Below are 13470 nucleotides of genomic sequence, written 5' to 3'. Positions count from 1 at the left end.
AATTAAAATGTAAAAGAATAAATTAAAATATATTTTTTTAAATTAATTGAGCTGTGCATAAATTATTAGTACCAAGAAATAAATTGAAGTAAACATTAAATATACTATATTTTACGATTAACATTTTTTATGTACGGATACATAAAACTTTTATATTGGCGAATTTTAAAACTTGGATATGTGAAAATTCTAAATTTTGAGAATTTAGATTTATCAATAACTAAAAAAAAATGTATGTGTGTGTGTGTGTGTGTGTGTGTGTGTGTGTGTGTGTGTGTGTGATATAAAAATATTTTTAGTAAAAAAAATGAGCTAAAGTTAAATGTTTCAGTTTTTACTGTGTATGCAATGGATTTCTTAATATTACTTCCAATTTCAACGAAAGTTCATCAATTTCAACGAAAGTTCATCAATTTCATCAATCATTCTGATCAAATAAAAATAATTCTTGCAAATATAACATATTTACTATATGATGAAAATGATGAAAAAAAAATTATTTCTTAAGTAAGTGCTTCAGATTTTCCATTTATTCCATATTTTTTAACTGTAGATATTATAGAAAACACATGTCAATTGTGTCGTTATTAAATAATAATTAAACACTGGAGTTTATAATAACTAAAAGATATAAGGATTTAATATATTTATAATATGGCGCAGATTTATAAATCAAATCATCAATGTTACAAAATACTATATATTCAATGCTATGTAACACTTTCAGGGAAGTGTTTACTATATATGCTGTATTCTTTTTTACATTCCCATTACAGCATCAAATTTCTCATGAAGTATAAATGCAATTCATGTAAAAACATAACAGTTCATTTTTTTACTGCGGCATATTAAGCAACATATTTAAACCTGATGGTAAATACACGACTTGACGAGACCTGGATAAATTGTGTGCAATATCTTCCGCAGCTTCGATTTTTCTGAGTTCGACCAAACCATCACCTGATTCGCCCAGAGATTTCGCTAGTAAACTCGCAGCTTGGGCATCACCCTCAGCAGTGATAATAGCCGCCTTTTTCTGTTGTTCGGCTTTTTCTACCAAGAAACGAGCTTTTTCTGCATCCTGCTGTGCCACTTGTTTTAATTCTACTGCCTGAGTAAACTCTTTACCAAATGTTAAATGCGTCTGAAATTTTAAAATAATGATACTTTATGTGTTAATGTAACTTATTTCTTTGCAATAATACAATGCGTATATAAATAATAAATATACATAAGGGAACTTACAAGGGAAATATCATCCAGAATGAGTCCAAATTGCGCAGCCCTTTCCGTTAATTCTTCATTAACTTTTTGAGATACGACTTCTCTTTGCGTAATCAATTCACCAGCGTCAAATTGCGCAACAACAGCTTTTAGCACTTCAGTAGTAATAGATGGTAATACTCTTTCATCATAGTCAATACCGAGGATAGTGTATATCTTAGGTAACGAATCAGGTACAGGCCTGAAGAGAATACGAAGAGTAATGTTTACATTCTGTAAATCCTTGCTTCCAGTAATGACTGGAACGTTTCTCGGACGTGAACGGATATCAAAAATAATTGGTTTTTGCACCCAAGGAATGAAAAAATGTGTTCCTTCTCCTATCACAACATTTTTTATACCAGCAAATCTATCAAATATAACTGCTCTGTGACCACCATCCACTAAAAAAAATTTATTAACATATTTAAAATTATAATATAATCAAAATAAAATATATAATATATAATTATAAAATAAATATATAATATAATTAATAATGGAATAATAGATGTTATACAAACCATTGTATAACGCAGAATTGATAACACCACCTGCCAGTGCTATACCCAGACCAAGCTGTCCTATTCGATTGAAGAATTGTGCTGCCATATTTAAGTGCATATATTATCTATAAAATATAAAATAATATTATATAATATCAAATGATGAAATTTGATATAGTATTATCGTAGTTAATTCCTAATATATCCTAACCTAAAATTTTGGAGAAAATAGATTTACGATATCTCTAGCAGTAAAAAAGAAAAAAAAAATAATAATAACAAATATATTATAAATTTTTTAATTATAATCGTGCTTTATATGCATATATTCTCTTATACTTCCTAAATGGAGCAGCAAAATGTATCTGGACCGGTTAAACTGAACAGTTTTTTTTAATCAATCTAATATCAATGTCTATTTTTTTATATTATACTAATATATAATCAATTTAAAATTAACATTAATTGTTAATGCTTGAACCAATTGACAGATAATTAAACAATTGATTCTTACGTAATAAAGCGTGAGTTTAGGATTGGGATACTCAATTTTCTTCACGCGTGGCGACGATAAGAGGAAAATGGAGACTATTAATTCGGGAGCTACACAAGCGCCAATGCCTGCAATGGTGGCGACTTCATGTAATTTTGCGCGGCAATCTTAAATATTAATCTGTGAATGTGTGTAAGTGAAACTTATTTGCAAACATAAAAAATTGCATTATATCGATACGATAATGGATGCGTTATATTTTTCCTTGATTGTGATTATTGTTTTACAAGTTACATATACAATTACTAAAACTTTGCAAAAATTTAGATTAATGTCATCTGAATACTAATTTAATTACATATTATTCGATAAAATATTTGTTCATTGTTATCATCAGTTTTATATATAAGCTTATCATTTAGAAGATCGTAAGAAATAAATAATAAATATTATGAGTAAAAAAATAACGCCCCCGGGTGGGCTCGAACCACCAACCTTTCGGTTAACAGCCGAACGCGCTAGCCGATTGCGCCACGGAGGCGTTTTGCTTTTCCTTTGATTCTATAACATATAAGACTCATACAGAAGGAAATTATTTGTTTTTAAATTATTTATAATTTAAAAACAATAATTATTGACAAAATTAATATTAATAATTTACTTAAATTGGATATAAATTACTACATTGGATATAAATATTAAAATATTGCCAATGTATAAAATAAATAATATATTTTAAATAATATATTTTTATGTTCAATAGATACGATACTTGGAGATACTTAAATAAAAATTAACAAATTTCAAATATTATTTCAAAAAATTATCTACAATAATTATCTACAATTCTCTTTCTTAAAAATGAGAATATGATAACATCAATTTGCAATTTGCAATTTGCAATTATTAACATTCTTAAATATTGGCGGGTCGGAAAAATAACTGAATTAATACAATATATAAATGGAAAATGAAAGTTTATTGTGTGTATTGATTCTCTTTCTGTTTCAACGCTGTTACATTTTGTTATTGAACAAAAATCTATTCTAGAGTTATATTGATTAAATGAAACGGTATTCTAACCTAATAAGGAAATATTTGTTAGATCCAAATTATTAATTAAAGATTAATTAAAGTAATTAAAGATTTGCAACGGTGTAAACTTTAGGAAGTTTCTCTTTATGGATGCCGTCCATATGTCCGCATACGCCGGTCACGTGACCTTGCAAAGTAGTGTCTAACATCAAGGTCACGCTGCTGGAGGTCCACATTACCATCACTGGCACTCGTTGAGATTGAATCACAAGATGCTCGTTGTTCTGGGTGAGTCTGCAGTAAAAGATGCATTTTATTACCACCGATTTCTTAAGAAATTCCTGTCTAGAGAGAGCCTCGATTGATTATTAAACTTACTTGAACGCGTAAGAGTTCGGCTCATCTTTCGGTATCACGATTCCTTTCTCATACTTATCGATTACGTTGCCATCGACGGTAACAGCGGCATTGAGCTCGTTCGGTATAATTTCCACTTCGTGACCAGCAATGTACATCTTCATGGCTAATTTATTAACTTGCACGGATTTTACGAAAATAGCATACGTTCGGTCAATATGATCGCCGGATACAAGAGTCCATTTATCTAATATATTCAATGGAATCACGCCTTCATCCAAGGTGATCAAAACTTGCGGATAAACAGTACAGATCTCTGCAATAAGTTTACAATTTATAAGTAGAGAGTTACATTATTTTGTTTTAAACGCTGAATGTTTCTAAGCGTTATGATTTCTTGTGTAAGAAAGAAAAGAATTAATTTTAATCATGGAACTCACTGGACTGGCCTTGCGTTATTTTGTGCAAAGAAGCCAGGGAGAAACGAGTATTATCCATGCCGAAATGCCATTCTGGTTGCGATACTGGTTCGCTCATGACCATACCCTTGAGAAGATGTTGCTGCTTTAGAGGAACTTGGACATATTCATATCCGCTGACCGGAGTGACGACGGTTGCATTGACATGGCTTAGATTGGAAGAGAACTCAATCATGATTTTCGCGTTACCGTTTTCCGTACGATCGGTGATGTATTTCACATGCGGCAACTGTGACGCGCGTATGTGATCTTCGATTCTGGCGAGATGTGATAATACCTGTACAGGCATCTGAAAGAAGCACATTTTCTTGTTTAAACATTGTGATATTGATATCCGAAGCAATATTCCATGATAAACATTTATGTTTTTCTTTATAAATGTAAAAAGTTGTTTTTAATATAATGGATAACGAAATACTCAAAATACTCAAAAATCAAACGAATTTAAATATTTGAAAAACTAAAGAATCAATTAACTGCATTATTTTTGTTTTATGTATTGTTATACTTCAAAGTTTCATCAGCTTGTTAAAATACAAAAGTTGTTTCGGAAATTTATTTATTTATTTTTTTTTTACCTTCTTATACGTTGTATTAATAGTGTATTTTTTCATGGTCGTGTAGTATATGGTTTCGCGGAGACAATTCATAGTCTTGGCAATGTGGCCTTGTTTGATTTGGAATTGTGGGTTTTGAGTGTCTTTAACGCAAGTACCATGCACATTGTCGTGCATCATGTGCTTTTTCTGTTCTTCTGTCAACTCGCCCTTGATCGTCATTATGACCATCATATCGTCACGAACGCATTTATCGTCATCTGTAAATCCTGATGTCACAGTCATCTTCATGTTGGTCTCTTCTTTGGTGGTATCGACTTTCAAAGGATCTGTTTCGACAACCGGATAATTCTTTTGGGCATCAACGCAAATCTAGAAGTAGAAATCAAAAACGCACATCTCATAATCGATAATATTATTTTAATCCTATTGATTTCAATCCTTTTTATTTATTCGTAACTCGAGTCAATTTTCCTGTAGAATAATAAATGCAAAGATAATTAGATGTACCTTTAAATTCTTTTCTCCTGGCGTCTGTCTTGTTATTTGAACCTTCAGATTATTGATTACGTGTCCCTGAGACATATCAATGTTCATATTCACGTCCCATGAGCGTACGGATTCATTTGTGGAAGCTGCTTTGGCGTCGAGGGTACCGCGTACGTTAATTTTGTGGCTACTAAGAGCGTGAATCTTGTCGTGAACGTGATCAACATCTTCCATATTAACTCTTACATTCAAATCGATCTAGAAAAAAATAAGGTCAAGATCACACCTTTTTCTTAAACTTAAGAAAATTTTAATTACTCACATGTGACGTAGGATAAACAATGCTAGGTTCCGCCTTTAAAAGCGTTCCGCAATTACCCATTTCCGGTGAGATGTACTCGTTGATTAGTTTTTGACGAATGCCCATGATGTATTGAATAAGCTTCGAATTCCTAACGAACAAATCGCAACATGATAACTTCTTTTTATTGACAATTAAAATTCATCAAGTCTAACTCCAAATAGCATTTCTTTTGCAATGCTGTAGAAAAAAATTGTAGCAACATTGCAAATCAAATTAATTTATTATTTACCAAGTATTTTTATGTTCCGCGGAGAGCATACGCTGCCATTCCTGAGCATCGGTCACTGGAGTGATCCGGTTTTCGCAATCAAAGACCGACATGGTGTATTTAAGACCCATATCTTTAGAATCTACGACGACGTGATGATTTTTCTTCTCGCCGGTGGTGACGACTGTGTGATGATGACAAGTAGCGCAGCAGGTCTTAAGAATATCCTGCTCGTCCTCGGTGATGGTCACCAGATTCTTCGCGTAAGATCGTATTCCAGTGTTCGATACTTTGGTGACTGGTAATCTCGGCATGGTAATCTTGAGGCTCTTCGCCTCGTGATTGTAACCGACGCTCATTTCTACGGGCAAGGCAACATCTTGGACAGTGGCACGGCGAATCGAGTGCCAAACGTCGACGATGGGATTGTAGATTGACATAACATATTCGCCATGCCTCCATATACGAGCGTCAACGTTGAGATTCATGTTCACGGATGGTTTCTTAACCTCGGTACGAACGTTGTTGAATTTCAGCGACCACAATTGAGGCATCTTAGTACTGAAGACTCCCTGCAGACCCATATCGGTGGGCACCTGCATCTCATAAAGAGTGTCGTACATAATCTCTTGGAAATTGCCGACCATCGTTTGTTTCAGTTGGAACGTATCGTCAAATACGTTCTTGAAGGTGTTCTGGTCATAGTGATTGGCAACGATAACTTGACCGTTCAGCGTGATACAGATGTCGACGTGGATAGGTCTCTTCACCGGCATGTCCTGAGCAGCGAGAATCAAGATATTCTGTACGTTCTTGTTATTGAGATTCTCTACTGTGGTGCCGACTAATTCCTTCTTGATCACCTTCATGATCTCGTCCATGCCGTAGGCGCTCCAGTAGATCTAGAAAAATTATAGAAATTTGTATAAATAATAATAATAGCAATTTTAATCAATTATAATAAATTATATATGCTATTTGTAAATTGTTTGGATTTTGTAAAAATTGCTGTTTTACGATAACATTTGACCGTACACGATTGATAAAGATGCCACTTCTATTTTTAAAAGCTTTTAACAAAACAAATCAATATTTTATCAAACTTATATTAATTTGGCATATTACTTACGCCAATTTTTTCAACGGGTTTACGAGCGACCGAGACATGATATTCGATGAATCCAGCGTGTGGTGTACCGGTCATTTCGTCGAGAACCCAGGCGGTATTCCAAGATTCACCGTGCTCATATATAGGATCCGTGTAGTCAATAAATTGCTTAGACGCGAGCTGAGAGGTAACGGGTCTGATTTTTGTGAACCGTAAGACTTTTGTGGCCATTTCGCGAATTGGCGCGAGACAAGGATCCACGGAATTAGCGAGACCTTTCAGAGTAGTAATATGATAATTGTACAGATGATTGTTCGGTTCGTAGACCATGAGCCAGTGGATATTCATGAGACGTTGCATATTCGGCATCTGACTCATCAAGACATCATAGGCGACAATCCTGATGGGTAATGGTTGAGTGACATCAGCGAAAATAGGCCAGAGCAGATTATGAGTGTATTCGACTTTATTAGCAACTGCCTTCTTGATAGCCCAGATTGTTTGAACGCGAATATGATGCGGATTCTCGGATATTGTAACATCTCCACGAATAATCGGCTCCAAAAGTTTTTCGATGTTGCCCACTTGTACGTTCCTTATTGCCATCAGATACACTATTTTCATCTCGTACGATTGCTCGTCTGAAACATTTGCGGAAATGCAAATACGTGAAATTAATATACAAAAATGAAATTAAATGAAAGATTCAGAATAAAGATACATCACAATTTATAAAATTCATTTTAAATATATGTATTTAATAGGGAATTTTATAAGTTAAGATTCATTTTTATGCGTCTAACGTTTAATATACAAATACTTACTCTTGACATGATCGAAGAAACGGTGAAGATATCTCTCGAGAAGAGGATATCTCTTGATATTGAAAACGTCAATTTGCTGATGTATGAACACCTTGCGAATCAAAATAGAGAAGCAGAAGATACTGGTTTTTCTGACTTGCGGTGACACGGTGTTATCGAATTTCAACAAGTCTTCCATTTCCAGGAGCAATCTTTCGGACGGTACTTTGACATGCATCGGCAATTTCACCAACATTGCAATGGCAGTTGCGTCACTTACTTTGTGCTTACGAATAACATTTCGTGTGAAGTGGCAGGCAGCGGTTGTGCCCACAGTTGGAATCATTCGCAGGAAGATGTTCCTTTAAAATCACAGTTATTGTTTTGTTATTTTAAACAAAATTATAGATTGATTAGTTTAAGCAAAATTATGGAATTAGATATTATTTGTATAAACTTGTAATCATTACTTTTTTGTAGCTCCTCTAATGTTATATAATTACTTCTGAAATTGAAAATGTAATGTATTGAAAATGTAACACATTAATTGTAACGCTACTATTACAGTTGTTTTTTTAATAGTATTGATAATGATATTATATTTTTAATAACAACAACGATAATAAAGTTATATTTTTTAAAAAATAATGGTAACAAATATAATTTCTATTTTGCACACGTAAAATTATTATGCTTTACACATATGTACAGAACAGGCACAGTAAATTCTAAAAAAAAATTATCAGAATTTGATGAAAAAGTAACGGAAATTGTAATGTCATTACTCCTCGAATAATAATAATACTAATGAGTTGCTTTTTTTTATTGAAACAAAAAATAATTGAACAAAAAATAATTTTTTTTTATAGGTAATAATTATTCAAAAGTAACTTTCTCAATCTTGCTTTATTGTAAAGTGCAATGATTGCATACTACTTACTTCATCGTAATTTCCTTAGGTATTTTCGTATCTTGAAGAGCGTTATAAACTTGTTCCAATGAACCCAAATCCATGTAACTCATAGTGTGTTGCAGTCTGTTGATAGTTTGTCCGTGTTTCCAATCAGGTTCCTTGGCATCCAAATGATTTTCGTCGAGATAATCAGCGGCTTCAGCTAACATCTTTTTAAGTTTAGGCATAAGCGCGTCCAATTTAACAATATGTCGGCCATGAGTGAGATCTTCAGCAGCATGGAGAGCATAATTTCCCAACGGTTTGTTAAAAGTGATGTCGCGAATGATAGGCACGTTCTGAACATTCACGGCTAATACAGGAACTTCCGTCATTGGTACCATAGAATGCAAATCCAAAGTAGTGCTGAAATAACAAATTAAATTAGCATAATTATCAGTGCAATAGCACTGCTACTATAATGATAATATAATTACTTAGTCAAGAGATAGTGAGCTTCAGATCGGCCATTATAAGGGAAATAGTTGATTACAGAGTCAGCAACCAGACGTTCGATGAGAATATTATTGTCCTGCTGTTTGATCTCGAAAACTCTTCTGGCAGAAGTAGTCATATCGTCCTAAAATTAAAAAGAAACATAACTTATTTAAATTCGGTTTATTCAATTAAAATTTTTAACAAAGTTTTCAAGATAAAGTAATAAAAATTTACCACAGACTCCACATGACATTTCTCGCATTCGACATGATCAAAAACACGCTGAACAAAGTGGCTGCAATTCTTCAAATCGTGCACTTTCGTGACCACGAAGACATTGGTGTTCTCGTTGGAATTCACCGGAGTTTTCGGATGAACGTCATAGGCGACTTGACAGGTACCATGGATGGTGTTCTAGTGGTAACAACCAAAGAGAACATTTTGAAACAGACATGCTTTTGCTGGATGTTCCCATCAGTCGTTACCTACCTCGTGTGTAACGAAACTGTGAGGCTTCATTGGAGTTTGCATCTGTATGTGAGCCAGATCCAGTTGCAACATCGAGGCGATACCTTGTTTGATGTTCTTGGACCAACCGCTCTCGGTTGTTCCAGTTTTGATTCCTTGAAACTGAAATTAAATATTTAACCGATCCAAAATTTGTTTATGTAATGAATGATCTTTATGTTAAGCTGTCACATTGGAACTTGGAATATTTACCGTGCCACGTTCGTCGTAAACGATCACGAATGGTTCTTGAATTTGCTGTGCGGCATCTCCGAGTTCATGAAGTACTTCGATCGGTTGATGATGTACAACCATGCCGTTGTACATGCCATATTTTACGTTGTTTAGTTTGACGTAATAGGCATTATTTAAAGTCGGATCACTGACATCCTTTTTTATGTGAAGTTGTCCAGTGAGAGCAAACTGGGAGATGTACTGCGCTGGTTCGATAATCCCGGCTTTTACGTCGGCATAGTAATTGTAAATTACCGTTTTCTCAATAGGGAAGTGCACTGTAATATTATGCCGACATGAAATATTGCAAAATAATTTAAACTTACTATAATTTTGTTCTTAACGAATTCAAACTCTATAGCTATTCATTAATTAAAATAATTTCATTAATTATTAAATATAATGATCTGTACGATTTTAAGAAAAAAATATCAGAATAATTTTGTATTTAATAAATCATTAAAGTGTGTGTGTGTGTGTGTGTGTGTGTGTGTGTGTGTGTGTGTGTGTGTGTGTGTGTGTGTGTGTGTGTGTGTATTGAATTACTTATGTTACATATAAAAACTATAATATATTTGCAAAGTGATATTGCAAAAATAATTAAATTTTTTTGAAGAAAATAATTTTAGTATCTCTGACTTTTATTTGCATAAAGTGTCTGGTTATATTAAAAGAGATAAATATATCGCACAGCTATAAGATACATTTTTCTAATTATTTATACTAAATATTATTAAGTAATAAATTGAATGAATAAAAAAAATTTTGTGTAGAATAATTAACTTATATTTAATTAAACATTAAATATTTTATCAGTAAATTATTTTTTAGTTTTTATACACAGAAATTTTTTAACTTATTTAGCAAAGCAATATTATTTCACTTATTAGTAAGTATCGTTATTAAACATTAAAAATACAATTTATTTACAGTAATTTGCATATTCTTTTACTAGTATTTTATAAAAGAAGGAAAACAGAACTTACCTGGCACCGCACATGCGGCCGCTAGGCACAGCAAAAATACTGAAAATATTACATATATTGTGACATAACGCACTATGCACTTAAAATACCTAAACTTTAGATTCAGAAATAAAACAAAATGAAACGAAATTGCAAGAAAATATAAAATATTAACCAACTTGTTTATTAAATAATTTTAAAACTGTATATATATATATATATATATATATACACATTTGAGAAAATTACATAAAAATGCAAATAATTTCTTAGAAAATATCTTTGCTTTTTTGTTAAAATTCAATAGTTGAATAAATTGAAAGCTAAAATGACAGTTGTATAATCGAACACCTATGTTCCTCACAATAATACACATCGCACTTGTTAGAATTGCAAAAAATAAGAGAAAAACAAATTCTGTTGGAGCGCAACTCTCGGAGATCGATTTAAAGGCACGAAAGCACTTCTTCGATGGTAAATGACTTACCAGTAAGGGCTTTCATCATAGCGTGATCCCTGATGTAAGACTGGTAACGTACGCGAAATCCAACCGTTTTTATAGGGCTCAAAGTTCTGCAATTGCCGGTAAAATGTAAAAGTGCAAGCGAACCGATAACCCCACGATGAAAGGGTGTTACACACTACGGAGAGAAAGAGAAAGTGGATCACACCGGTATAATCAAGAAGATAACCCCTTTCGGGCATCAAATCGCTACAGCTGTTAACGTATTAAAAACGCACATGAGTATATTAAAAATAATTCGCGTATCGGACCGATCGTGATTGAGCCCGTACTTTTTTCCCCGTCAACATTTGTCTTTGCCAAGAAAAACTTCATCCTTCTCCCTCTTTTTCTGTCTTTAAATTACTCACTACATTTTGCGATTTTATCCTTACATGCACGCTACGCATATAATAATCGCATCACCGCTCTTCAATGATTTGTGTGCACCGGAAAAGAGTAAACTCGTCGAACATTTCTGGGGACACTACTACAGTCCGAAAGGTCGACAATTATGAGATAAAAGCGGCAATGAAACTGTAACTGAATGAAGTATATTTGAAAGAACGTCATTGTAAAAGGCCGACTTCGCAAAAAAATTATGAGATGTGAATAGCCGGAATAAAAATGTTAGAAGAAATACAATATTAAGCTGCTGCTCGATGGAGAGATGATCGGCCGACACGAACAGATTATACAAAAAACGTGGTATTAATTTTGCGTATTATTAATTTTGAAATGTGATTTACTATTGAGAAGAATAAAAGAATAGCTTTACAATTTTATCTTGTGAGAAAACTGTTATTATTAACATAAAAATGATTAGGAAATTTAGATTATTATTAATAGTAATAAGTAATTTGCTCGTCCCCTCGTTTATCAATCATAGGAATTAAATTCTTGTTTACTACTTAAAACATTTAGTAAAGTAACAGCAAAGCAGTTTAGTAACTCTTTTTCTCTTTATGACATATTTGTACATTAATTATGACAACACAAGTAATTACTGTCGCAAAGTTAAATGGATAATTTTTCCGTTGATCGTATAAATTAAACAATTATCGACAGTTCGATAAAATGAAAAAAATTAAAAATGATTAAAAAACTAAAATTAAAAAACGATTGCGTGTTTATCAGTGCTTTTACGTAATAACAACACAACGTGTATAAAATACATTATCTGTCGTTTCGCACAAAGTATCTCAGAAGCATTAAATGTCCTTTTATTGATAGATTCTTTGGAATCGATTTTTTTCGAGCAAATATGCCGAGCATTATTTATTGCAATTTTTCGATCTTTTCTATCATATATCTTTGTAATTGCCTCCCGAATTCTATGAAAGTAAAATTCTATGAAAGTATTTTACCTGATATTAATTGAAAAATAGTTTGATGCGAAATTTATTTGAAAAAATATGCTCTGTTTCTAGTTTCTTGTATTTCGAAAAATAATTAATATTCTAATCTTTTCTAAAAAAAATTGACTTTAAATTGAAGAATCTGTCATTAAAAGAATATCTGATTGTGAAATATAGTTTTAAGAAACTCTAAATTATTATTATTCTTACTTGCAATTTTATTTACGCTCGTAAGTAATCTTTTTATTAAATAATAACTATATTAAACAAAAGAATTATTTTTATTTTGCGAATTATGTAAAAATAAAACTCACACTAGATTCTTCTTGTTAGATTTAAATATGTTTTTAATTCTTTTACATTATATATAGTTTAAAAGTGCATATTATAAAAAATATAAAATTGTAATAATGTTATATTAATTTTGAATATAATTATTATTATATTTATTCTTATTATATTTTATTTAGGAAGCATTATTTTTGAGTAAAAGTAATTAACTGTACATTTGAATTATATATTAATTAGCTACTACTAATAGCTAATTTTATTTCCTCAATCAGTACAGATATTGCCATTTTTACAAATAAACAGTTTTATAAAAAATTTATTTTCGCTATGCACGCGACAAAAATTGATAGTGTTATTTCTAATGCTAATTGATTAAAAATACATATCCATTTTTAAAATCTTATGAAAAAATTTGTTGATAAATGTTCTAGATAATGCTATGTATCATATTATTTCTTTTCATTTTTATACGTTTACTCGTATTTTAAATAACATTTATTTCACGCACATATGCAATCGCGATAAATTGATAAATAAGAAAATTGAACAGCGGTGGTTATT

General features: G+C 32.0%; 2 protein-coding genes and 1 non-coding gene across 3 annotated transcripts; all 3 read right to left on the bottom strand.

The window, feature by feature from the left end:
* Positions 1 to 508: 508 nt before the first annotated feature.
* Positions 509 to 2393, bottom strand: Phb1 (prohibitin 1). Its single transcript, XM_011646523.3, has 4 exons — positions 2284 to 2393; positions 1788 to 1894; positions 1246 to 1667; positions 509 to 1144 (listed from the first exon to the last, which is right to left on the bottom strand). The coding sequence occupies exons 2-4, from the start codon at positions 1885 to 1887 to the stop codon at positions 836 to 838; spliced, it is 831 nt and encodes a 276-aa protein (XP_011644825.1). The 5' UTR covers positions 1888 to 1894; positions 2284 to 2393; the 3' UTR covers positions 509 to 835.
* A 336-nt stretch (positions 2394 to 2729) lies between these two features.
* TRNAN-GUU (transfer RNA asparagine (anticodon GUU)) lies at positions 2730 to 2803 on the bottom strand. Its single transcript has one exon. It is a non-coding gene; the product is annotated as a tRNA-Asn (tRNA).
* Positions 2804 to 3222: 419 nt separating this feature from the next.
* Vhdl (larval-specific very high density lipoprotein) lies at positions 3223 to 11767 on the bottom strand. The gene is made up of 16 exons (XM_011646525.3): positions 11246 to 11767; positions 10780 to 10818; positions 9773 to 10071; positions 9542 to 9682; positions 9287 to 9466; positions 9052 to 9194; positions 8603 to 8980; positions 7684 to 8024; positions 6881 to 7500; positions 5773 to 6653; positions 5502 to 5631; positions 5201 to 5437; positions 4712 to 5062; positions 4095 to 4422; positions 3676 to 3970; positions 3223 to 3591 (listed from the first exon to the last, which is right to left on the bottom strand). Exons 1-16 carry the CDS (start codon positions 11262 to 11264, stop codon positions 3402 to 3404), a joined length of 4572 nt encoding a protein of 1523 aa, XP_011644827.3. The 5' UTR covers positions 11265 to 11767; the 3' UTR covers positions 3223 to 3401.
* Between the last annotated feature and the right edge of the window lie 1703 nt (positions 11768 to 13470).

This window comes from Pogonomyrmex barbatus, unplaced genomic scaffold, assembly GCF_055798465.1.
Source record: "Pogonomyrmex barbatus isolate J1 unplaced genomic scaffold, ASM5579846v1 scaffold2, whole genome shotgun sequence".
Taxonomy (NCBI): Eukaryota; Metazoa; Arthropoda; class Insecta; order Hymenoptera; family Formicidae; genus Pogonomyrmex; species Pogonomyrmex barbatus.
Note: the sequence above shows the minus strand (reverse complement) of the source record. Positions and strands in the feature narration are given on the sequence as shown.